The 24,858-nt window shown below is 51.9% G+C and overlaps 1 protein-coding gene, 1 long non-coding RNA gene and 1 pseudogene across 5 annotated transcripts; 1 reads left to right on the top strand and 2 right to left on the bottom strand.

Moving 5' to 3' along the window:
- Window positions 1-6,919: 6,919 nt before the first annotated feature.
- On the bottom strand, window positions 6,920-9,574 carry LOC125151705 (uncharacterized). Of its 2 annotated transcripts, XR_007146930.1 has the most exons (4): window positions 9,349-9,574; window positions 8,970-9,133; window positions 8,693-8,791; window positions 6,920-7,219 (listed from the first exon to the last, which is right to left on the bottom strand). It is a non-coding gene; the product is annotated as an uncharacterized LOC125151705 (long non-coding RNA). The 2 variants fall into 2 exon arrangements; XR_007146929.1 differs by having other exon boundaries at window positions 8,970-9,574.
- A 212-nt stretch (window positions 9,575-9,786) lies between these two features.
- FN3KRP (fructosamine 3 kinase related protein) lies at window positions 9,787-18,372 on the top strand. 3 transcript variants are annotated; one of them, XM_047833076.1, is made up of 6 exons: window positions 9,787-9,960; window positions 14,097-14,248; window positions 14,862-14,953; window positions 15,886-15,968; window positions 17,021-17,143; window positions 17,344-18,372. In XM_047833076.1, the coding sequence occupies exons 1-6, from the start codon at window positions 9,820-9,822 to the stop codon at window positions 17,680-17,682; spliced, it is 930 nt and encodes a 309-aa protein (XP_047689032.1). In that variant the 5' UTR covers window positions 9,787-9,819; the 3' UTR covers window positions 17,683-18,372. The 3 variants fall into 3 exon arrangements, with proteins under 3 accessions (XP_047689032.1, XP_047689033.1, XP_047689036.1); XM_047833077.1 differs by lacking the exon at window positions 15,886-15,968 and having other exon boundaries at window positions 14,862-14,949; XM_047833080.1 differs by lacking the exon at window positions 14,097-14,248 and having other exon boundaries at window positions 14,862-14,949.
- A 2,812-nt stretch (window positions 18,373-21,184) lies between these two features.
- LOC125151702 (39S ribosomal protein L45, mitochondrial-like) lies at window positions 21,185-22,302 on the bottom strand (annotated as a pseudogene).
- Window positions 22,303-24,858: the final 2,556 nt, after the last annotated feature.

Below are 24,858 nucleotides of genomic sequence, written 5' to 3' on the forward strand. Positions count from 1 at the left end.
CTCCCGAGGGGCGCCTGTGTGGCTCAGTCTGTTGAACATCTGACTCTTGATTGATTTTGGCTCGGGTCATGATCCCAGAATGGTGAGATTGAGCCCTGCCCTGACAATGTGGAAACTCCTTGGGATTCTCTCTCGTGCTCTCTCTCTCTCTCTGCCCCTCTCCCCTGCTCTCTTTCTCTCTCTAAAACAAAACAAAATAAAATAGGGGCACCTCAGTGGCTTAGTTAAGCGTCTGACTTCCACGCAGGTCATGATCTCGCTGTTTGTGGGTTCGAGCCCCATGTCAGACTCTTTACTAACAGAGCCTGGAGAGACTGCTTTGGATTGTGTCTCCCTGTCTCTCTCTGCCCCTCCCTCACTCACACTCTCTTTCTCTCTCTCTAACATAAACATTTAATTTTTTGTAATGCTTATTTATTTTTGACAGAGAGAGAGACAGAGCATGAGCAGGGGAGGGGCAGAGAGAGAGAGAGAGGGAGACACAGAATCTGAAGCAGGCTCCAGGCTCCCGACTCCCAGCTGTCAGCACAGAACCCGACGCGGGGCTTGAACTCACAGACCGTGAGATCATGACCTGAGCTGAAGTTGGATGCTCAGCTGACTGAGCCACCCAGGCGCCCCTCTAACATAAACATTTAAAAATAAAATAAAATAATTAAACACTAACTCCCCATCCACCTCCCCCAGCCCCTGGAAACCACCATTCTACTTTCCGTCTATGAATATGACTGCTCTGGGGACTTCATATAAATAGAATCATATAATATTCACTCTTGTGACTGAATTATTTCACGAACATGTCTTCACTGTTCACCTATGTTGTAGCAAGTGTCAGAATTCCCTTCCTTTTTAAAGCCTAATAATATTCCATTGTACGGATGGACCACATTTTGCTTATCTATTAATCTGTTGATGAACATTTGGGTTGTTTACATCTTTTAGCTCTGGGAATAGAGCTGCTTTGAACATTTGTATCCAGTGTCTGTGTGGATGTGTGTTTTCGCGTCCCTTGGGCACGTGTGTGGGCCTGGAATTGATGGATCCGGTAGTAACTGTTTAATCATGGAAGCGCAGAGCTCATGGCACACGGTGTGTGTGCGGCACTGTGCAGTGGCTTTTGGCCTAGAGCACCATCGAGGGGTCCTTTATTACAGAAGGTGGGAGAGAAGGAATATCTGCCATCTCTGGATGGTATGAAAGGAATCTCTCTACATAATGTGAAATTTTTATCCCATTTGACTATGGAAAAGCATTTATTAAGTATCTTTCTCTGATGCTCAAACAAAAATAGACTGAAGAACTAAAAAGGGACTGACCATATTTTCTCCAGAGCCAGGCACTTGCACACTCCAATTAACTCTCCTTACTTCTCTCCCCTGCTGACAAGAAGTAAATAGCAACTAACAGCTGAGCGCAGTTTCACTCTGGGTGCCTGTTTGCTGATGACTCACCAAGAATTCACAGCCAAGGTGCCAGTTGTTCTTCCGCCACAGAAAGAAAACCTATTTTAGGCAAAACTGTAACCTCACGGATGCCCCAGAAAGCACAGACAGAAAGTACAGCCCCAGAGTCGCTAGACAGAATCCATCTACTGTAGGTTTCCTGTCTGACATTTGCTCCGCTCAGGCCCCGCCCTCTGCCCCGCCCACCCGCTGAGGCGTTCAGGTCCTGCCCCCACTGGCCAGCAGGCCCCGCCCTCTGCCCCCGTCCCAACATGCCCCGCCCACCAACTGCTCCGCCCAGACCCGCCCACCCTGCCCCCGCCCTCTGCTGCCCCGCCTGCTCCGACCCCTCCCACCCACCCAGACCCCGCCCGCTCCCCGCCCGCCCACTTTCCCGCCCCTTGCTCCGCTCAGGCCTTGCCCCGCCCACCCACTGCCCAACAGGTCCCACCCACCCATTGCTCCGCCCAGACGCCCACCTGCCCCGCCCCCCGCTGTCGCGCCTAGGTCCCGCCCGCCCACCGCTTGACCCCCAACAGCCAGGGAGGGACAAGGGGTGGGAAGCCCCCCGGCCAGCCGGAAGCGCTGGGGACCGAAGGCTGGAGCCCCGCGATCCTCCATTCCCGGCTGTGCGCAGCACCCCACCTGGCCCGACCCCTACCTGCCCGGGCGAGAGTGTTCCTGCGACGGGGGTCGGACGGAGGCCCGCAGGAAGGGCTGCGTGATGGGGCAGCCACTTGTCAGAGGCTGGCGGCCGTCGTCCCCGGGAATGCTCAGGCGGGACCCCACACAACCAGCGCGACCTTGATGACCAGCGAGGTAGCCGTGAGAGCCGCCCCGCTCTTGGGACGTTGGCAGGGGCGGACGCAGTTCTCCTCTGTGTCACCGTTAGAGTCGCGCGAATCCGTAGACCCAGCTGGGGAGTGCGGTGAGCTTGCTTTTGCAGACTTTGAGGTCAGAGGGAGTCAGAGATTTGCCCGAGGCAGGATCCTGACTCCAGTGTTTCCCACCTGGGTGACCTTGGGCAAGCAACCGCACTCCCTGGGCCTTGGTTTCCCCATTTCTTAAGGGAGAAGGGTTCCTTGTGCGAAGTCCCGGAGTAGCACACGTCACAAGTGTTGGGGAAGCTGCTGGTACACAGTAAGTGCTCAGTTACGCCATCTGCTGGTATCCCGGTGGAGACCCTAGGAGGCGAGGCCTCCACTGGGCACCCTTCACCCTTCCGCACACCCTGTGGTCCAACAGGGATCTGTCCCCTCCTTTCAGTGTCATTAGTGCATCACGGGCTGTCGCAGGGAGAGGTGAGGCGCATGTTGGCTGTGCAACAGGAGTGGGCCTGGGGCTTGCCAACCAGGGTGGGGACAGTTGGGTGGAGGTACCAGTGTGCACACGTATGCAAGCACAAGGCAGGCCATGGACAAAGAATCAGACAGGAAGGAAAAGGAGGCTGCAGCCTTCCTCAGGAGATGGCCTCAGGACACAGGAGAGCAAACCCTGCTGCAGAGAGGAAGAGGTCCGAGGGAAGGCTGACCTGAGAGGGGGCAACAGCAGATTGCTGAAAAGCAGGAGTTCTGCCCAAAGGCCACAGAGTATCTAGAGAGGTATGAAAGCATCTGGTTTGCAAAGCTGGAGCCCCATCTTCCTCTATGGAACCAACGGGGAACATTTTCTCATGGTTGAATAAACACACGTGATTGGTCTTTAATCTAATATATAATTAATATCCCTGCTGCAAATAATCAACACAGATTTATAAAGATTGGCTAAAACAATGCCTGATGAAATTTAGATCTTTTTACTTGGTTCAGGAAAATTAGACCCAGCAAAAATCCTGAGCTGGAGAGAGCATTTGTAAGGGCAGGTACAGAGTCTGCAAAATCTTGTGTGGATGAAACTGGTATTGACGTGGAAACAAAGGCAAAAGAAAAAATGACATTTCCTTACAACTCACAGCCCATTGACAAATCCTTGAGACTGGCAGAGTGACCTCCCTCTAGGAGCTCAGCTGCCTCCATGATGACACTTTGCTAAGGGCAAAAGGCAATCTTAGCCCAGCCCCCCCAGGATCCTGTAAATCTCCTTTAACATGTAAACATCCCTTTGGAAACTTCCTTTATCTCCACCCCCAAGATACATGTTAGCGATCATCCTCCAAGCATATGGTCCCTTGACATACATCGGAAGGGTCTCCCGCTGAGGTTTTATTCGATAGTAATAAATGATCTTTTCCTAACAGCAGCTAGCCCCTCAAGGTCCTGGGAACCTTGCTTCCAAAATACCTTAGAAACTTACACTGTCCCTAACTCCCTCCCAACCTTAAGGTATATAATCAGTCACTCCTCACAACCTCAGTGTAGCTCTTTCTGTCCACGGGTCCTGTCCCTGTGCTTTAATAAAACCACCTTTTTACACCAAAGATGTCTCAAGAATTCTTTCTTGGCTGTTGGCTCCAAACCCCAATTCTTCAAACCACATCAGTATGACAAAAATAATTTCATTAAAATGAAAATTGAAAAACAATTTTTCAAAAAATTGAAAACCACTGAGACGCCATCTCAGTGAGGTCAGGAATTGATGTGGTAAGGTCCATTCCAGCACACCTTACTTAGTGGTGGCGAACTTCTGACGGAAACCTGTGCTTCCGGCATAGAGGGCAAGTGCAGGGACTGTGGAGATGGGGTGTCACCAGCCTGTCCAGGACAATGACAGATGTTGCGATTCACATGCCCACTGGCCTTCAGAATATTTTAATTCTCACTGGTCCCCTGAAGTGTTAATTATTTCATTGACTATCATTTATAGATTTTCGTGTGCTTGTTTTTGCTTTTCAAAATTGTGGAATGCAATACAGGGGCACCTGGGTGGCTCAGTCGGTTGAGCATCCAACTTCAGCTCAGGGCATGATCTCGTGGTTCGTGAGTTCGAGCCCTGCGTCAGGCTCTGTGCTGACAGCTCAGAGCCTGGAACCTGCTTTAGATTCTGTGTTCCCTCTCTCTCTGCACGTCCCCTGCTTGTGCGCGCTCTCTCTCTCTCTCTCTCTCTCTCTCTCTCAAAAATAAAGAAAGCATTAAAAAAATTGTGAAATGCCACATACACATGGAAATGTGCATGAACACACACACACACACACACACACACACACACACACGTCATTTAAAAATAATTCTAAAGTGAACACTCGAGCACTCAAGTTATAAATCACTCTCCAGATCAAGAAATACAACATGTCCAGGGGCATGTAGAAGTGTGTGCCTCTTGATCTTGGGGTTATGAGTTTGAGCCCCACATGGGGTGTAGAGATTACTTAAATACAACTTAAAAAAAAATAGAACAGGTTTAGTCTGCTAGAACCCACCACAAGTCTCCCCAATACAACACCTTCCCTCCTGTATGGCCATTACCATCGCCTTGGGGGTGGGCTCCCCCAGAAGCAGACAAAGTACAAGTGCAAGTAGCTTACATGAGAGTGACCCAGGAAGCCCCATCGGGTGGGGCAATGACTGAAGTGCACCCCCTTGGCACTGTGTGGGGTCAGAGAAGGCTCAGAGTCCCAGGAGCTGGTGTCTGGGGACCTCAGGCTGGTGTGCTGGGAGTCTGTGAGAGCTGAAGGTACACAGTCAGGGCACCCACAGCATGCCTTTCGGCCCCCACACTGACCAGGAGTCAGAGACTAGACGGTGTCCACCCTTCTCCCTCACCCATGTGTGGAAGCCCAAATTTGCCATGTGACTGTATTTGGAGATAGGTAATAAAGGTTAAATACAGTCATAGGGCAAGGTTCTTATCCAATAGACACCAGAGCTCACTGTCTGCACATACACAGAAAAGAGGCTGCGGGACGATGGAGTGAGCTCTGGAGCCGCGGAGACTAGTCTCACCAGAAACTGATGCTGAGGACAACTTGATCTGGACTTCCAGCCCCCAGAACTGTAAGAAAATGAGTTTGTTGTTTCCATCCCCCAGCCTATGGCATTTTTAAATGGCATCCTTAGAAAACTATAAAACCACAGGCTTCATCTCAGCTCAGGTCTTGGTCTCAGGGTTGTGGGTTCAAGCCTGGTGTTGGGCTCCACCCTAGGTATGAAACCTACTTTAAAAAAACGGAATTCTTTCTTTGTTTCTGAACTGGGGCATTTTGTTCATTTACACTTAATGCAATTATCCATATATTTGGCTTTAAACCCACCATCTTATTATGTGGGCTTGTATCATCCCACTGGGTCCATGTTTTTTACTCTCTTGCCTTCTTTGGGGTTAATTTTTGCTTCTTTTTCAAAAATTTTTATTAAGCTTTTTTTTTTAAAGTATTTATTTTGAGAGAGAGTGAGCAGGGGAAGGACAGAGAGGGAGAGAAAATCGTAAGCACACTCTGTACTGCCAGGACGGAGCCCCATGTGGGGCTCGAACTCACAAACCGTGAGATCATGACCGGAGCCAAAACCAAGACTCAGAAGCTAGACTGACCGAGCCACCCAGGTGCCCCTACTTTTTCCTTCTATTAATAGGAAAGTTATGGGACGCCTGGTGGTTCAGTCACTTAAGTGTCTGACTTCAGCTCAAGTCATGATCTCCCAGTTTGTGAGCTTGACCCCCACATTGGGCTCTGCGGTGACAGTGTGGAACCTGCTTGGGATTCATTCTCCCTCTCTCTCTTTCTCTCTCTGTCCCTCCTCTGCTTGTGTTCTCTCTCTCTCAAAATAAATAAGTAAACTTAAAAAAAAAAAAAAAGGAAAGTTATAAATTGTAAGGGTTAAATTGTAGTGTAGGGCTAACCTGTAGCCTGAAGAAATAACAGCTTTGTTTTAACACTGTAGATTAAGATAACAGCCTTGTCCTATCAATCAAGGGAACAAAAGTTTAAGGAAAATCAACTGGTTTAGTGTTTGATTGGATTGGGGCAAGGGCATGTCTGAACTGTTTCCACCCCCATCTGGGAACTATTTCTTTGTTCTATCCCCAGGTGATGATAAGATGATGTGGTCAGCTATAAAAACTCTGTACCCCGGTTGTTTGAGACCGCACTCTGGTCAAGAGTGTCGGTCCCGATCGGTTGGCCTTGCCTCTCATTGTAATAAACTGTCACTGGTGCCTGTAGCATTCTATTTCAGAAGTCGTGTGGATGCAACACAAATTCTCTATTTTTTAGTGCTTACTCTAGAAATTATAATATGAACATATAATTTATCAAAGACTAAAAGTAATCATTACCTTCACGTTTTTTTAAAGGTTTTATTTTTAAGTCACCCATCCACCCAACATAGGGCTTGAACTTGCAACCCTGAGATTGATAGTTGCACTCTCCACTGACCGAGCCAGCCAGGTGCCCCTCCTTTACCTTTACTCTTGAACAAACAACACAAACACCTTACAACAATTTACTCTTTTAACTTTTTTTAAATGTTTATTCATTTTTGATAGAGAGAGAGACACAGAGCACGAGCAGGGGAGGGGCAGAGAGAGAGGAAGACACAGAATCAGAAGCAGACTCCAGGCTCTGAGCTGTCAGCACAGACATGCTCAACCGCCTGAGCCACCCAGGTGCCCCGAACCTTTTAAATGAAAATGTAAAATTCAACTGTTTTAAAAATTCTCTCATTTTGTCATACAAGACTCACTGTTATTTTGTACAATTGGATTTTCTCACTTATGTACCACTTTCTTTGCTCTGTGCTCCTTCTTAGATTTTGGCTTTACAACCTGTGATCACTTTTCTTTTGGCTGAAAAGCATCCTTTTGGCTTTCCTTTGGGACGGTCCTCCTGGTAGAAAATTGCATCACTAGAAATGAAAGCAAATGGTCTTCAGTCTGAATAATGTCTTTTTCTTTGCTTTTATGGGGGGGAGGGGCAGTAGGGGGGAGAGAGGGGGAGAGAGAGAGAGAGAGAGAGAGAGAGAGAGAGAGAATCCCAAGCAGGCTCCATGCTCAGCACAGAGCCCAACGACACTGAGATCATGACCTGAGCTGAAATCAAGAGTTGGAAGGTCAGCTGCCTGAGCCACCCAGGAGCCCCAGTCTGAATAATATCTTAAAGTTCTAAGTGTTAAGTCCCACAGACTTGTAAACTTGTGAAATTATGCCCCTCTGTTTTTCATGTGTGTTTCCCATGACTGCATGGCTGGTGTGAGAGTCTGGTCCTCTCCCCTTTCCATGCACCTGTGTCTCTCCCTCCTGAGGACAGTCCCTAGTTCCAAAGGGCTCCCAACTGTGTCTCCTTCCTTCCTACCCTCTTCCATGTGGCCTCTTGTCTACATTTAGCTATGGAGAGTCTGTTCTGCCATCTTCGGGCCATCTTCTGGGTTTTTTACACTGATGTGGGTGTTATTTAGCTGTCTCTGTGGGACAAGGTGAGTCTAACGTCTTCCTACTCTGCCATCTTCCCGAGCAATGTCTTTATTTCATTTTCATTCTTGAAAACTTATTTTCCCTGGGCAGTTATACTCTTTTGGTGACAACTATTCCACTACCTTTTTGGCTTCCAGTATTAGTGTTGGGAAACCAAACATTAATCATTTCATAGCAATCTGGGGGCACCTGGGTGGCTCAGTGGGTTAAATGTCCGACTTCGGCTCAGGTCATAATCTCACAGCTTGTGAGTTCCAGCCACCCACGTCCGGCTCTGTGCTGACAACTCAGAGCCTGGAGCCTGCTTCAGATTCTGTGTCTCCCTCTCTCTCTGCCCCTCCCCCGCTTGCACTCTCTGTCTCTGTCTCAAAAATAAATAAACATTAAAAATAAAAGCAATCTGACATTTCTTGCTGGCTACACTGGAGAATTCCCATGCCTTTGGTGGCCTGCAATTTCCCTGTTACTTGCCTATATGTGAACTTTTAGTTTATCCAGGTTAAGATTTGGGGGGAACTTGGATCTGGGGGTTGGTGTATTTTATCAGTTCTAGAAAATTCTCAGCCATTTTCTGTTCAGTTATAGCCTGTTTCCTTCCCCTTTTCTGGAACTCCAGTTAAATGTCTACCATTTTCCATGTCTCTTATCTTGCCTGTAATTTCCCTGTTTGTCTCCTTGTGACACATTCTTCATGACTTCTGACATCTTCCAGTTTACCAATTCTCTCATCTAAGCTGCTAAATCGGCCCAGGAGCCTTTAACATTTTAATTTAATGTAGTTGATGTAATTAATTAAATAAATTGATAGGGGGGTGCGGGGGGGGGGGGGGTGCAGGGGAGCTGTGGCACCTGGCACTACTTATCAACTGCAGACCCAGCATGAGGAGAGGCAGGTGGACAGTACTTACCCAGCAACAGGAAGGATTCCTGCTGCTCCAGCAACAGCCCAGCCAATGAGAGAGCATCACACTTCCCCCTCTCCTTTATTTATATTTTAATAATAAAGCCTATAACATGGGCATAGAACATAAATACACACAAATTAAATAGATTATGTGCATCAGTTAAGTTGATTAGCATTTAGTTGACCAACAAATAAGAGACTAAACTGGACTAGTTCTCAGTCTGATAGCCTCAAGTAGAAAACAGTATTTAAGATACAAGGGAATACACACAGTAACATACCCAGTCTTGTCGTTCCCGCAGAGGCATCACATGTTGACCAACTATTGTAGACTTTGGAGCCACTTCTACTGCAAATATATCGGGTCCTCTATTGTTTATGCAGTTTTTACTTAATTTATTGTTGCTGCGAATAATGACTTCATCGTCTGACTTGTGTCCAGCACCTGGTGTCACCAGCACCTGGTGTCATCCATGTGTCTCGCTTATAGCTCCCTCTCCTCTCCCCGTTCTCCAGACTTGCCCCTGGTTCTGGCAAGTCTACTTACCCTGCCAAGCAAGTCTCTGCTATTCCCAAATAATCCCATCTTTGCTGGTAAAATAACTGTTTTATTATTTTTTATTACTTTTAAGGTTAACAGAGCCCACCCTTAAAACTAACCTCTCTTTCCGGGTACATATCCTGTCCCCTCTCCTCTGGAGAACCTCAACTAATACAGGAAGCAAAGCTGACTCCGATCGCTCTTCTAGCTGGGGAGACGGAGGCTAACGCCAATCAGGTGTTTGAGCAGGAATAGAAGACAATCTCTCCTAAGACGGACACGGCGGGCGGAAGGGGGAGCTCTCTCGCCTACCACCAGTTATCAGCTTCACAACCGCCGGAAGAGACCGGCTGCTCCTCAGCGTTCTAGAGGCCCGGTCCCGCCCCTCAGCGTCTCACCCAATTGCCGGGTGTCCTGGCGGCCCGGTCCCGCCCCTCAGCATCTCACCCCGTTCCCGTGGTGTCTCACCCAATCCCTGGGAGCTCTTGCGGCTCGATCCCGCCCCTCCCACACCTCACCCAATCACTGTGCGTCTCCGCCACTAGCTTTTCCCCCAGCCTGAGGCAGTCGGCCACCGCGCTTCGTTGAACATGGAGGCTCTGCTGAGGCGGGAGCTGGGCTGCGACTTCGTCAAGGCTACGGGTCACTCGGGGGGCGGGTGCATTAGCCAGGGCCAGAGTTACGACACGGACAGAGGACGCGTGTTTGTGAAAGTGAACTCCAAGGCGGAGGTCAGGGCCGCTGTGGGCGGGGCCGGGGTGGGTGGGTGGTGGTCGGCGATTGGGGTCTGGGTGGGGCTGCAGGCCCGGGGCGGGATCTGGGGTCCTGGTCCCGAGTCTAGGGGGTCGGAGGTCCGCGATTCGAGGTCTGGCGTGGGGGTGGGGGCCGCACAGGAGGGCCACAGGGTGGTGGTCCTTGGTGAAGCCCTTGCCCGTCATGGCTGCGTCTGGGCGATCCTGGGGTCGTGCACCCGGAATCCGTCCTGTCAGCCCTGGGCAGGTTAGCGGACCCTGTAGGCAGCCCTCTGGGGACCCCTGCGCCCAGGTTTGCTCCCTGCTGTGGTGTGGGTGGTGGGTGCTGGGGATGGTTTTCCAGTGATGCCTGCGGCCGCTCCTTTGAGAAAGTCCCCTGTTTGGGGAGTTTTGAACAAGGGCTGGTAGTAGAAGCCTCTCTCGTCCTGGGACCTTTCTGAATTACCGAAGATAACGTAGCCACCGCCTCGGTCATTGGGGCGCGCGGGGGTAACGGAGAGCACAGAGCGGACCGCTTGAGAACAGACGGCTCTTCTCCCCTCTGGGCGCTGGGAGGTGTCTGGTGACAGCCCACTTCGTGATGGGGAAGGGGACTTCTCCCTGTGTCCGCACCTGTCACATGGGCAAGGGAGCCCTCTGGGGCCTCTTTCCTAAGAGCCCCGGTCCCAGTATGAGGGCTCCAGCCACATGGAGCCTGATCGCCTTCTAACACCGTCACATTGCGGGTGTCAACATAGGCCACCCGCTCCGAAAACTTCTGTTCCTGCAGGAACTTGGAGAGGGCCCTGTGGAAAGTAGGTGAACCTCACTGCTGCTGACCTTGTGCTTCCCCCTGGGTGTTGGTGTCACCTCGCTGCCCAGTCTGGGTGGGTCACCCCAGGACTCTCCTCTGGAAGGCCCGGGCTGGCTCCCGTAGGCAATGGGCGGGATCAGGCAATGCCTTGTTGCAAACAGGGCTGCAGGGACTGACCCCAGGACCAGGGCCGCGTATTGCACACCTGGCTTGCTTTCGTTCACTCCTGCGGGTGTTTTCATTTTCTTCCCGGGTGCGCGCCGCACCCTCCGTGGTTGGGGATGATCTCTCTCTGACGCGCTGCTCTCCTAGACCAGCCTTCGGCCCTTTGTGGTGGGGAGATCAGCTGCGCCCAGTGCTGGGTCCTTTCAGGGATTTGTCAGCATTTGTGCTTGGAGTGCCTTCACGCGGTCCTAGTGTGGGTGCTGTCCCTCCCCACGTCCTGCTGCGGGGGCTTCTCCGGTGTGTGTTCTTCCCGTTTATAAGGCATGTTTGTGTTTGGCCCTTGCTGGCATTTGTTACAATTCAAGACTGTGTTTGTTAGAGGGGAAGCAAATACTTTCTGATGATGACAGTAGGTCCACTTAGTGACACTTGTCAAGCCTTGTTCTTCTGGTGCTATCTCTTCAGGTTCTTACTTCTTTTGTCGTCAAAGTCCATCTCCTTTCTTTTTTTATTGTTATATTAAGATTTTATATTTAAGTAATCTCTACGCCCAACGTGGGGCTCGAACTCACAACCCCAAGATTGAGTCGCACGCTCCACTGACCAAGCCAGCTGTGAGCACCCCAAGTCCGTTTTCTTTTTGCCAATCTTCCTCACGTAAGTTCCTTCTTGTCCTTTGGTAGATAGTTCCAAATTTCTAGCTTGCTTTGAAAATACTATGTGAGTTACGCAGATGTGCTGGCCGTAGCATAGACATCTGCCGGTCGTATGGGAAACGGGACTTTGTGCTGCTTTACCTTGTAGGAGGTGAAAATACCTTCCAACCCTTCCGGGAGGAGACTGCACCATCGCTCTTCTCTTGTCCTTCTCACCCCGCTTGAATTGACGGCTCTCAATAAGATTATTCGTCTCTGTCTTGCCTAATTGCGTGCTGGGTTCCTCCCCTCCTCCTCCCTTAAGCTCCAGATCTTTTGTGTAGGCCTACCCACACCTGCTGCCTACTTCTCCCTCCTCTCGCGGAGCAGCCGACACTGCTGTGAGGGAGGCTTCGCCTCTGGCTATGTTCACAGATCCCCCTGCACCTCTCCCCAGGTGGTTATTGTTTTTATTCTACGCCTTACTCTCCTTTTCCCGACCAGTGCTCTAGTACAAAGTGCAGCCGGGGCCCAGTCGTTTTCCCTTTATTTCCTAAAGAGAACATTTGGAAAATTCTCAAGGCACAGCTCTCATCTTCCTCCTCGGTAGAAGGCAGTTTGATGACGGCACCGTTTATAAAGTGTTTGGAATGGGCCTAGTAAGTGTTGGCTGCTGACTCAGTTACTTACGGCAGTGAGCCTGTGAGATTGGTACTGTTCTTGACCCCGTTTTTACACGTGCGGAAACAGGCACAGAGACTTTAAGTAACTTGCCTGAGGTCACAGAGTCAGTCCCGACAATAAGTAGCCCCATGCTGGAAGCCCAGCTGTCTGTCCCCAGTATGCTGGGTGAGCCCATTCCGGAATGTTCGCGCTGTGGAGCTCTGTGCAGCAGTGAGAATAACCTCTGTTGTGCAGCAGCATAACAGAGGCAGTGGGCCTTAGAAGCCAGACTGTCTGCCTCTGCATGTAGAAGGACAAAGCAGACGAGGCAAATCTGTGTGGAGCAGGCAGCTGGGGGCTGTGGAGCGTCCGGGCAGCGGTCACATCATGTCTGGACTTACTGAGAATCGGAATCAGATGCTCCCGCTTGTGCCCTTTCCTGCTCATGCTTGTGTACATTTTGACTTAAAATAAAAGCAACTTTAAAGGGAGTGGTGGGGCGCCTAGGTGGCTCGGTCAGTCACACGTCCGACTCGACTTTGGCTCGGGTCATGATCTCACGGTTTGTGAGTTCGAGCCCCGCATCCGCCTCTGTGCTGACAGTGTGGAACCTGCTTGGGATTCTCTCTCTCCCTCTCTTTCTGCCCCTCCCCTACTTGTGCTCACATGCTCTAGCAAAATAAATAAGTTAAAAAACGCTTTTGAAGGGAATAGTTACCTAGTGTGGGAAGTTAGGGCAGATTTTTCTGAGAAGTCAGAACATGTTAAGATCTGAAGTGTGGTGATGAAGGGTCTGACCTGGCAAAAGGTGGGAGTGGTGTTCCAAGCAGACGTGCCCCTGCACATCGAAGCTTCGATCTTTGGGCAACTAAAAGAAGGCTGTAACCCAGGGCACAGGGATGTGTGTGCATGTGCGGTGTGTGCACAGCGGTACATGGAGGTATGGGGTGGGCCTGGGGAAGGGGCCCCAGATGAGCATAGGAAAGTGGCCGGGGCCAGATCCCGGCTGCTGTGGCGCAAGTTGCTAGCTCAGGGTGTGTGTTCCAGGGTGGGATTTGCCTTCGGTAAGGGCCCCTGCCGTGGTCAGCCAGAAGACGAAGTAAGGATGGTTGCTGCAGTCTGGGGGAGAGGATGGACGTGGCGCTCTAGTTGGGATGTCTTCCTGGGCGAGGTGGGAGGTGCCCTCAGACCCAGTGAGAGGTGGCCCCTGGTTCCTGGCCTGTGCAGGTGGAGGGTCTGGTGGGACAGGACTGCGGGTGAGGTGCTGTCTGACGATGGCCCACGTACACAGTCTGGCTCCACGCTAGGCGCTCAGTGGAATGTGAGAGGCCTTTTTCTTCCCTCCCAGGAGAGACTCGCGAGAGTGCAGATTAGGGTCCAGAATGAGGAAGTATCGTCGCTCTTACCCCCGTGCAGCTTCAGAGCGTGTAATCCACTCTGCCGAAAAGCTAGAAAAGCTGCCTGTGTCTGCTGAGTCTGCAGTCAGGACAGCCTTGGACTGAAATTGTAATGCTCGTGGGGTGCCGGCGCCAGTGGGGCTCGGTCGGTTAAGTGTCTGCCTTCCGCTCAGGTCATGATCTCACTGTTTGTGAGTTCAAGCCCCGCATGGGGCTCTGTACTGACAGCTTGGAGCCTGGAGCCTGTGTGGGATTCAGTGTCCCTCTCTCTCTGCCCCTCCCCTGCTCATACGTGCATGTGCACCAACGTGCTCTCTCGCTCGCCCGCTCTCAAAAATAAGTAAATGTTAAAAAAATGTTAAAAAGAAATTGTGATGCTCAAGAAAACATGTCCAAGTAGAACCTTTCCGGAAGTAATCTTGCTCTCCCTTCTCTTCTCCATCTCCGTTATTTTTCGGAAAGGCCAAGAGAATGTTTGAAGGTGAGATGGCAAGTCTAATGGCCATCCTGAGAACGGGCACAGTGAAAGCGCCCAAGCCCATCAAGGTCCTCGACGCCCCGGGAGGCGGCAGCATGCTGGTGATGGAGCATTTGGACATGCGCTATCTGAGCAGGTCTGTCTTGGCACCTTCTCCTTTGGTTGTCTTTGTTTTCTTTCCGAGGGGTTCCTTACCTGAAAGCTTGCATCTGGGGGTGTAATTTTTTTTTTTTTTTAATTTTTTTTTTCAATGTTTATTTATTTTTGGGACAGAGAGAGACAGAGCATGAACGGGGGAGGGGCAGAGAGAGAGGGAGACACAGAATCGGAAACAGGCTCCAGGCTCTGAGCCATCAGCCCAGAGCCTGACGCGGGGCTCGAACTCACGGACCGCAAGATCGTGACCTGGCTGAAGTCGGACGCTTAACCGACTGCGCCACCCAGGCGCCCCTGGGGGTGTGATTTTGAGGAACCCATGACCTCACACATCATGGGTTCTGCAGAGAGTGACACATACTCCGCACGCCAAAGGCAAACGGGAAAGGGATCTCCCCAGGTGAGACGCTGACAACCCAGCAGCCACGGAAAGGCTGGGAGAGACCATCAAACAGCCAGGGTCCTTCTTGTCCCCTTTGCTCCACCAAAGCAGACGTCCTGTCCCCTGACCTGCTTATGTGGCCTGAGACTACGGGTGGCTGTGTCCCCGTGTTTGTGTGCCACACACTTAGCTGATGCTGTTTGTTTCACAGTCATGCTGCAAAGCTTGGAGCCCAGCTCGCAGACCTGCATCTAGAGAACAAGAGGCTTGGGGAGACGCTCCAGAAGGAGGCCGGCACCGTGGGTATGGGGCTGTGGGAGTGCAAGGGCCCCTCGAGGACATTTGGCCAGCGTGGGTGCGTGGGTGGGGTCCTGCCACGGCTGAAGGAGGGTCAGGTCTGTGTTGATGGCAAAGGAAAGGAGCGTCAACCCCAGGGCCACGTGTCTGGGGTGCCTGTCCTGTGTCACAGTGCATTTGGAAGGGAAGCATGTCCTGGACTTGAAACCCCGTCATGTTCGGTTCCTTTCACCCTCATTGCCCAGAAGAAAGCCCGTCAAGGTTGCCCTGGCTTTCTGTGTGGTGCCTCTTCTAAGAATAGCCACACGCGAGGCACAGCATGGCAGCCCTCACATCGACATTTCTACAGCTTAGTGTTAGCACTGAGAGTATCTTCCAGTATTTTTATCCTTTGGCACGTGATAATCCATGTGCAGCCCACGGGGTCACTGTGCTAACAGAGTGGCCGACACACCAGGGACTGGTGGCCGAGAATCTGCTGTGTTAGACAGACCCTGTCAGATTCCGCCCACCCCTTCCAAGCCACATGTAGTTCAGGCCTTTGGGGTTTGCTCTGAGTTTGGGGGAGACGCAGAGGATGCAAAGGAGGCCAGTTCAGATCCCCGCAGTTTATTCTTCTCACGTGCAAGAGCTGGGCTGGCCCCTGAGAGCCCTCCTCTCCTGCTGGGTCCAGGCAGGCGGTTTTCCTCCTTTTCAGGCAGTGTTGTGCCTGCGCTTAGCGCTCAGCGCCCTCTGGTGCCTCTCCCGGCCGTGGTTGAGTGTATTGGAGCAGGCTCTGTTCCCGGGTCCTGGGGGTCTGTGCAGACCCAGGCCCTGCTCTATCTCTAGACGGGGCGTGGGGGAAGGGCACACCCAGGACAGGCCTCAATGCCCTGAGCCCCTCAAGCAGCCCGAGGGAGTGTGGGAACTAGTCATCCTTCTTGTTTTCCTTTTGCAAGGGAAAGGAGGCGGGCGGGCAGAACGGCCCTTCGTGGACCAGTTCGGGTTTGACGTGGTGACATGCTGTGGGTACCTTCCCCAGGTGAGCGACACCGGCCCTTTGCTCCGTGTTCCAGGCAGGTCAGCCGCTCAGGAAAAGAACACCCTCCCCCTTCCTTATGAAGTTTGGTTTAAAGTCTTTGCTCCCTTTTTTCTTTGCTAATTTTTAAGAGGCTGGCATGAGGTTTACACACCTCATGTGCTAGATAAGCTGAGAGAAACAGGACCAGCAAGTCAGGATGCTGGGTGTCAAGGTGGGTAAAACTTAGGAATTAAGGAAAATTTCCTTGATACTAAACCCTCAACGATAGCACGACGCACAGGGATTGTACCTTCCGGTTTTATGATTTTGTGGTTGACTCCCCGGGAATTTCAGTCCAGGGGCTCCACTTGATGCCCAGCACATGCTGGGTGCGGAGGACAGTGGCTGTGCTCTTGGAGGAAGCTGCGGCTTCTCTGAAGAGGAATACTGAGTGACCTGGAAGACTTTCAGGGGCTCCCTGATGTGCGCGGGGGCACAGGAGACACTGTTCAGGTTTTGAAATGTCGTGAGAGGTTGTCCAGGAACCTGCTTGGGGTGGTGAGTGGCTGACAGCTGGGGTTCCCCGGTCCCACTTGCCCCATGGGGCTCCTGGGGTGTTTCAGCTGGCTCCGCCCCCTCCTCGCCTGCCTGTAGCTTGCCCTGTGTGCGTACGGACACGTACACGTGTGAGTGCTTTTCTGTGCTCTGCGCTCTCGTGTGCGTCCGTTGCTTCCCTTCTGATGGTCAGCGTTGGGAGGGGCGGAAGAGGGGTCCTTGGGGCCAAGTGGATGGTCAGCAATGAGCTATGGTTGGGGAAGACTAGCCGGCTCTGGCTGCTGTGCTCCCACGTGAGTCCAGATGGAAAGAAAGCATCCTAGAGCTCCTTGGAGTGGCCTCTGTTGCTCTGCACTGGGAGAGTCCCCGCTTCTGGGACAGGGTCTGGGGTCCCAATCCCATCTGTGAGGCACCTTCTGCCGGTCGGCCGGCACGCCTTTCCACAGCCGGCCCTCGCAGTGGTGCCTCTCCACTTTGGGCTTCCTCGTCCTGCTCTGGCATCTTCTTTGTCCACGCAGGTGAATGTCTGGCAGGAGGACTGGGTCACCTTCTACGCCCGGCAGCGCATTCAGCCCCAGATGGACATGGTGGAGAAGGGGTCTGGGGACAGGGAGGCCCTGGAGCTCTGGTCTGCCTTGCAGGTGAGGGGAGCCTTGCCCTGCAAACCCGACAGGGGTGGCCCTGAGGCAGGTGGGGTGAGGCTGGCCGGTGCCTGAGCTCTGTGTGCGTCCGTGTGCGTCTGCGCCGCGCTCTGCTTGGGCGGTTGAACCACACTCAGAAACGCATCTGCGTCCCTCCGACATGTGTTGGTCTCTTTGCTGAGGACGAATTTCCTCCGCAGCTAAAGATCCCTGACCTGTTTCGTGACCTGGACATCGTCCCAGCCCTGCTGCATGGAGATCTCTGGGGAGGAAACGTGGCGGAGGACTCCTCTGGGCCCATCATTTTTGATCCGGCTTCTTTCTATGGCCACTCAGAATACGAGCTGGCGATAGCTGGCATGTTTGGGGGCTTCAGCCGCTCCTTCTACTCTGCCTACCACAGTGCAATCCCCAAGGCCCCAGGGTTTGAGGCGCGCCTGCAGTTGTATCAACTCTTCCACTATTTGAACCACTGGAACCACTTCGGATCAGGGTATAGAGGGTCCTCCCTGAGTATCATGAGGAATCTCATCAAATGAGATTGATTCAGGTCCTAGCCACACGCCTGTGGCTGGCGCCTCCTGTCCCCACAGCCCTCTTCCTCAGGCCTTCCTCCCCGAATCTTCAGACTAACTTCCCAAGTCTTGCAGAGTACGAGGGAGAAAGGTTTTGTCCTCTGGAGGTTGTACATTCCGTTAGACTTCATTGCTGGATGAAACCTCACCGGAAATTCGCTGTGACCAGAGGGACCCGTGGAGCATGTCCTGAAGGCCGAGAAAGGAAGCAGCCAGGCGTGCCAGGCGCTGCTGAGGACGCTTCCCCGGCTTCTTCTGTCTCAGCTCCAGGAATGACTCTGATGTTCTGGAAGATGCTTCTCGATGAGTTAGACTTGGGTGTAGACATGAAACCCTACTGAGGACGTCTTCTAACAACCAGTTTCAAAGCTAGCACATTCACTTTCTTTCTGTGCCATCTCTGCGCCCTGCCGCAGGCTGACAGGTCTGGAAGCTGATTCTGGGAGTGACCAAGCTGCTGGTCTTAGGTAATTTAGGAACCTTTGAATCGCCTGTGATAGCACCCCATCCTGTCTGCGTTTTAAAGTGTGTAGGGTTGTTTGTTTGCATAAGAAAGTGCTAAACCAGTGGTTCTTCCTTCCTCAGTCTTTCAGTGATGGGAAATATTCATGAATGACATTGATGCCAATAAATCCTTTTGCATAAAAATTTGAATAAACTTTCAGTGGTTTCCTTTATTTGCATCGTAAGTCGGTGTTTGTCTTAGCTGTTTACCAAGAAACCTTTGTAATGTATTGTGATTATAGATAGGCACAACTGTTTTTGTTTTTTTTTTTAATGTTTATTTTTAAGAGAGAGAAACAGAGCTTGAGCGAGGGAGGGGCAAAGAGAGAGGGAGACACAGAATCAGAAGCAGGCTCCAGGCTCCGAGCTGTCAGTACAGAGCCCGACGTGGGGCTCGAATCCACGAACCGTGAGATCACGACCTGAGCCAAAGTTGGACACTCAACCGACTGAGCCACCCAGGCGCCCATATTTTGTTTTAATGTTTATTTATTTATTTTTGAGAGAGAGAGAGAGAGAGAGAGAGAGAGAGAGCGAGCAGGGGAGGTGCAGAGAGGGAGAGAGAGAGAATCCCAAGCAGGCTCTGTGCTGTCAGCACAGAGCCCGATGTGGGGCTCAAACTCACGAACCATGAGATCACAACCTGAACTGAAGTTAAAAGTTGGATGCTTAACTGACTGAGCCACCCAGGTGCCCCCAAATGTTGTTTCTTAAAAGAGCAGTTTTTTTTCTTGATTTTGTTCAATAGAGAATAATAGCACAGAGCTTCCAAATAAAGGCAGGAGTAGCTGGAGGTCTGCTTCTCTTTGACAGGTGCTGTGTGACAGCTGTTCTCAGTCTCTCCGCAAAGTCTGGTGGACAGTGACCACCAGAGCTGTCCTGAGAGGGTGGGGCAGCCTCCCTGGCTGCCGGTCACTGCAAGAGTCTCGGGGCAAGGAGGGTGGCCCTCCCGAGAGGCTACTCCTGGGAGCGTGTGGCCAGGGGGCAAGGAGGGTGGCCCGGACCCCGTCCCGAGAGGCTACTCCTGGGAGCATGTAGCCAGGGCTGACCCGCAGGATGCATATTGCAGAGGTGTGGTGGGTGCTTAGCGCACACACAGTATTTCAATGTCTCCTGGCTTTAGTGTAGTACTTGCAGCTTTTTAAACTCTGTTCCTGTTGCTTTCTATAATATCTGCTTTTCTGGGGTGCCTGGGGGGCTCAGTGAGCTGAGCGTCTAACTCTTGACTTCGGCTAAGGTCATGATCCCAGGGTTGTGGGATCAAGCCCTGTGTCGGGTTCTGTGCTGAGTAGGGTGTCTGCTTGGGATTCTCTCCCCCTCTCTCTGCCCCTCCCCTGTTTGCTCCTTCTCTCTCTCAAGATAAAAAAATAAATAAAATACCTACTTTTGTACTTAATTTTGTACTCATGTTTTTTCTTTTTTTTTAATGTTTACTTATTTTGAGAGAGAATGTGAGCAGGGGAGGGGCAGAGAGAGAGAGAATCCCAAGCAGGCTCTGCACTGTCAGTGAAGAGACTGACATGGGGCTCCATCTCACAAACTTCAAGATCATGACCTGAGCCAAAACCAAGAGTTGGACGTTCAATTGACTGAGCCACCCAGATGCCCCTGTATCCATAATTTTTTATACATTTTTTTTTATAAAGAGTTGTCAAAATTGTATAAACGTCAGACCCAAGGGCCTGTGAACCTCCTCAGAGCCATCCATGAAAGCCCCTGTCTACGTGTCATCTGAGGATGAATTTCCCAATATGGAAATCACACTGTTTTCTGGGTTCAGGGCAGGTCGAGCTGGCAGAAACAGGGGAGGAGTGCTAATTTCCAGGCATGCTTTCGGAGGGCAGCTGTGTGACAGTGTCCCAGCAGCAGCCTGCCTCCCACCCTTGTGGAGCAGCCTGCTGGCACCCGGATTATTGGGAAGATTCCACTAGACCCATAGGATGAGCTCTGGTCTGGGCGCGAGGCAGCAGAGCCAGAGGTCCGGCCTATCGGGCCACATCTCTGGGGTGGGGGGGGGGGGTTGGGTCTTGCTTCTTCCTCAGATGGGCTCTTGTGTCAGAATGCCTCATGGTCTGCCCTGTGGGCCTGTCCGCCAAAGAGACCTCAGGGAGCTGATCTTTACCTCCTGCCCCAAAGCTTTTGTGCATCCTTTTGACGAGAGCGGGACTGAGACCTTGGTTTCTAGATGAACCAGGATGCCAGCGCACAGCCAGAGTCCCCACAGCACCATCCACACCGATAAGGCTTCAGGCTGCGTTTCCACATCCAGGGGCCACAGCTGGCTGTGCCCTCCCAGGGTTCACCCTTCACAGGATCTTGAGTGCAGGGGCTGAGTGACCCCCTCCTCAGTTTATCATCACTACAATTTCATGTGCCTCAGGCATTCATCTCCCTTTGTCCCCACATCCTGTTCACTTTCCGTCTGTCAAGTCTAACTGAAGCACCAGGAGATCCTATAACCAGTGGAATCAAGTGTGTGTCTCCAGGGCTTGGGTTTTGAGAGCCCTTTTAGGTTTATTCTTTTTTTTTTTTTTTTTGTCCAATACCCTGACAGTGTTTTATTTCAAATTCTGATCCCTGCCTTGTAATTATTTTTTTTTTTTATTTAAAAAAAATTTTTTTTTTCAACGTTTATTTATTTTTGGGACAGAGAGAGACAGAGCATGAACAGGGGAGGGGCAGAGAGAGAGGGAGACACAGAATTTGAAACAGGCTCCAGGCTCTGAGCCATCAGCCCAGAGCCTGACGCGGGGCTCGAACTCCCGGACCGCGAGATCGTGACCTGGCTGAAGTCGGACGCCTAACCAACTGCGCCACCCAGGCGCCCCCCCTGCCTTGTAATTAAAAAGAAAATTCTGCCAGTCTCTTCCTGATGGTCTCTGCTGCAGGAAAAACAGGTATCCAAACATACTCTCGTTGAGACTCAGCTGCTAGACACACAGTTTAAAAAGGAAGAAGAAGGTTCATGGCTGTGCATATCAGCCACCCACCTGGGCCCAGCCATCAGCCGTGGTTGCCAAGGAAACAGCTGAAAACACCCAAGCAGGACAGGAGAGGACAAAGGTAGATCTTTCTACAGCATGATGAAGAGATGACTGACTGCACATTCCCAGACTCCACAGCTTCTGGCCATGTCATCAGCCACATTTCACCCCAGGAGTCATTTTTGCCATCAGGGTTGCTGAAGTTTTGGGCCTCTCCTTGTGGCTCCTCACAGTCTTCTCTGGGTTTCAGCTGGGGCCCAGGGATCATCACCATCTTAAGGATGGGCTGCTTAGGGGGTGCCCATGGGGGCATGACCTTGCCATGCATTCTCTAGCTCCCATAGGGATTTACCAGGTGCTTTTCAAACACAACATACTCCAGGACATCCCTGGGCACACCTTCCTGTCCATACATCAACCAGCCAAACTGGTCATAGATGGCCAGAGTCTGCTGGGTGTGCGTGCAGATGGTGAGCTGGCCATATATGTTGCCCTGGTTCATCAGAACAGTGAACCTGAACCACCTGAGGGGGTTCTAAAGACTCCATGAAGCTCCGGTGGATGTTCTTATATCTGATGTGCCCGACCATGTCCAAGGTATGAAGTCAGTCATGGTCTGAGTTGTTTAGACAAAAGTGGGCTTCAATAAAAATATCCTTAGCTTTTTCAGGGAAGTCCTTTATTTTGAAATTCGGATCATGTTCTCTTATCTTCCGGACTGACAGTTGTGATGTCACCTTCTTCTTCAACCACTCACTTCTCTGTGCCAGTCCTTCCTTCAAGAGAGAAGACAAGTGAGCATCACCCTCTAGAGGAACATAGGCATCAAAGATGCCAGCTGTACAGGCCAGGTGTAGGTGTAGGGGATGCTCCAAACGTTCCGGAGGAATGACCAGTCCTGCTTTCTGGGCATGTTCTATAAACTCCTTTTCTGATTTGTATTTGGGTCATAAGTAGGTGGTGTGAAACGTTGTTTAGATCTCACTGGAACTACAACTGTGGTTGTAGTTACCTGAGTTACCAGGACTGGCTGCCCAGACCACCATCCTAAAGCTCTGGATAAACAAGACAAACCCCACAGCGTGGGGGCTGCCATTTTGTTCCCACACAGGCTGCTGGGATGGGGACCTCTTTTAGGTTTATTCTAGGCTCCAACTGCTGGCGGTGGCAGGGGGTGGGGGGCAGACGGGAGGGGACCGCTGTGGACAAGGGTCTGACCCTGGGCTGCCCCATGTCTGTGGGTCCAGGCGGCTGTGGGGGCTTCCTGTTTACTCTGCAGGGCGGTGCTGGAGGGACACCTGTAAACCGGAGGTATGTTATGGGGGGTATTTGGCTCACTCTGGGATTCAGAGGGAACCGGAATCACAGCCAAAATAAGGGCGGAAAAGGCAAGTTTGGAGAGAAGTTCAAGTTGCTGCAGAGCAGTGCACGCAGCCCTGGCAGAGGGTGGCACTTCGTTCCAGACTGACTCACGTGTCCCTGGACAGTCCTGGTGTAGGGTTGGGAACTGGAAAGGTCCTCTTGGAAGACTCTGGGCCCTCCACCTCTGGCATGACGGGAACCACACTGCGCTTGGAGTTGAGGGCCAGCACGGGGGGCTCCTAGGTGAGTCACCTGAGGTCTGGATCCCTCCTTCATAAAGGGGGCTGATAATGACACCCCGGCCGCCCAGCTGAGCTTCCCGGCCGGAGTGCCTGCCTGTATGCGGTGCGTGTCTCCCCTCCTGCGGGGACACTTTCTCTGTCCTCCCTGTTCTCCCAGTGAAATTTGCTTCCAAAGACATATTGTGTGAGACTAGCCTCTCTGCCTTGGTTTCCTCCTGGGCAGAAGTATGTGGCTGTGCTGGAATATGTTTGGAAGCAGCAATCAGAGTGGTTGCAGCTATCTGAGTTCTCAGGAGGTGGCAGAACCCCTTCTTTTCTGCAAACACTCCTCTTCCTGAGGGCATGGCCCCAGCCCAGTTCCTGGTGGAGGCCAGGGTGAGGGACTGGCAGTGACACCTCAACAGCGTCCCTGCTGGCTCAGGCTGCAGCCAGAGGCTTGGGACACCCCCCGCCCCACCCCCCCCCCCCCCGCTGCCTGCCTGGTGCCCCTTTTCTGAGCACCGTTGCAAATGCCCCCACTCAGCTGTGGGCTGCGTTTCCCTTCTTGGTACCACTGGACTCCATGTCAAGTGAGGGATCTGAACAAGCAGGGGAGTCCCTCCAGTGCACACGGCCCCATCATTACCTCAGTCTGTCCTCCCCCTAGATCCACACTCGTGACATGTCTGAGCCCCAAGAACTGTCACAGTTGTCTGTGTTTGTGTTCCAGTTGGGTGCCTTCCGCACCTTAGCAGCCATAATTCTGGTTCTTGGAGAGTCAGGAGAACCAGGAGACTGGCTATAGGGAGAAAGGGGACTCAGCTCCTGGGGCCGTTTGCATGTACCCGAGTCACATCTCCCTACTGAGCTTCTGACCAAACCCAAAGTCAAATGCGGCTTTGAGAGGAGGGTGAGACCAGTTTGCAAAGTCAAAGTACTCTCCTTGGCATGTGTCTTCTCACTGAGGATTCGGTTGCTCAGACAGGAGCTGGGAGGTCTGGGGAGGGACCCCAAGTGCCTGGGTTTCGGGGCCAGTAAGATGTGTGCCGCTGCCACGTTCAGACCCTGCTTGGGCAAACCATGCCTGTGGCGTGCAATCAGCATCTCCCCCAGGGTGCCTGGAGGCTCACAGGTGCCTAACCCTGGCAGTTTGGGGACCAACTTTAGAGCAAATATTTGTAATTCTGGAAAAGAGAACAGAGGAAACAGGGAGGGAATCATAAAGAGCTGAAGACAACCTCGGAGAGTGTCCATCCTGAAACAGCTCATGTGTCCTGTCTTGGGGATGGCAGGAAACTCACCCCAACCACCTCCCTGGGAAATTGTCAGATATTGGTGACACAGAGAAGACCCTAAAAGCCTCCAGAGAACAGTTTCCACACAAACAGAATCAAAATGGCTTTACAACAATCAAAATAGCTTCAAATTTCTCAACACCAAATGATCTGGAAAGCGCTAGAGCAGGAGCTTCTCCGTTGTGAAAGAACAGGACCTCATATCCAGCCTGGAATTCCATACCCTGCCAAACTATCAGTCGAGAATAAAGACATTTGCAGACAGATGTGCAAGAGCCCAAATCTACAGGAATCCTGCCTCAAGATGCAATAGGAAGGGCTTCACCAACTCAGAGAAAAAAGCTAGGAGGAGAGAGAGGTGGAGGGGCAGATGCTTTTCCCAAGATGGCCACACAATCTCTCCCACCCCCTGCTCTTCTGCAATGACCTTGTGTATGCGTGTGCATAGGTGTGTGCGTGCCTGTGTGCACATGGCCACGTGTGTTTTGAAGTTCCCTCTCCAGGGCAGCAGGTCTCTTAACAGGGCTCGGGTTCTGGGTGGGGTTGGCCACATTATCAGAACCCCCAGAGCAGTCTCTTATCTCTGATGGCCACCAGGTGCCCTGATGAACAAGCCCAACATGAGCAACGAGTGTCGCTGGGTAGTGCCTGGGGCTGGATAGGATGTGGTCAAGACCCCTAGCCTTGTTTGGACAGTGTGAGACCTAGCCAGGACTGTGACCTGTGACCTGGGTCCCAGAGACAGTGGGCTCTACCCTAGACTATGTCCTCTAA

This window comes from Prionailurus viverrinus, chromosome E1, assembly GCF_022837055.1.
Source record: "Prionailurus viverrinus isolate Anna chromosome E1, UM_Priviv_1.0, whole genome shotgun sequence".
Lineage (NCBI taxonomy): Eukaryota > Metazoa > Chordata > Mammalia > Carnivora > Felidae > Prionailurus > Prionailurus viverrinus.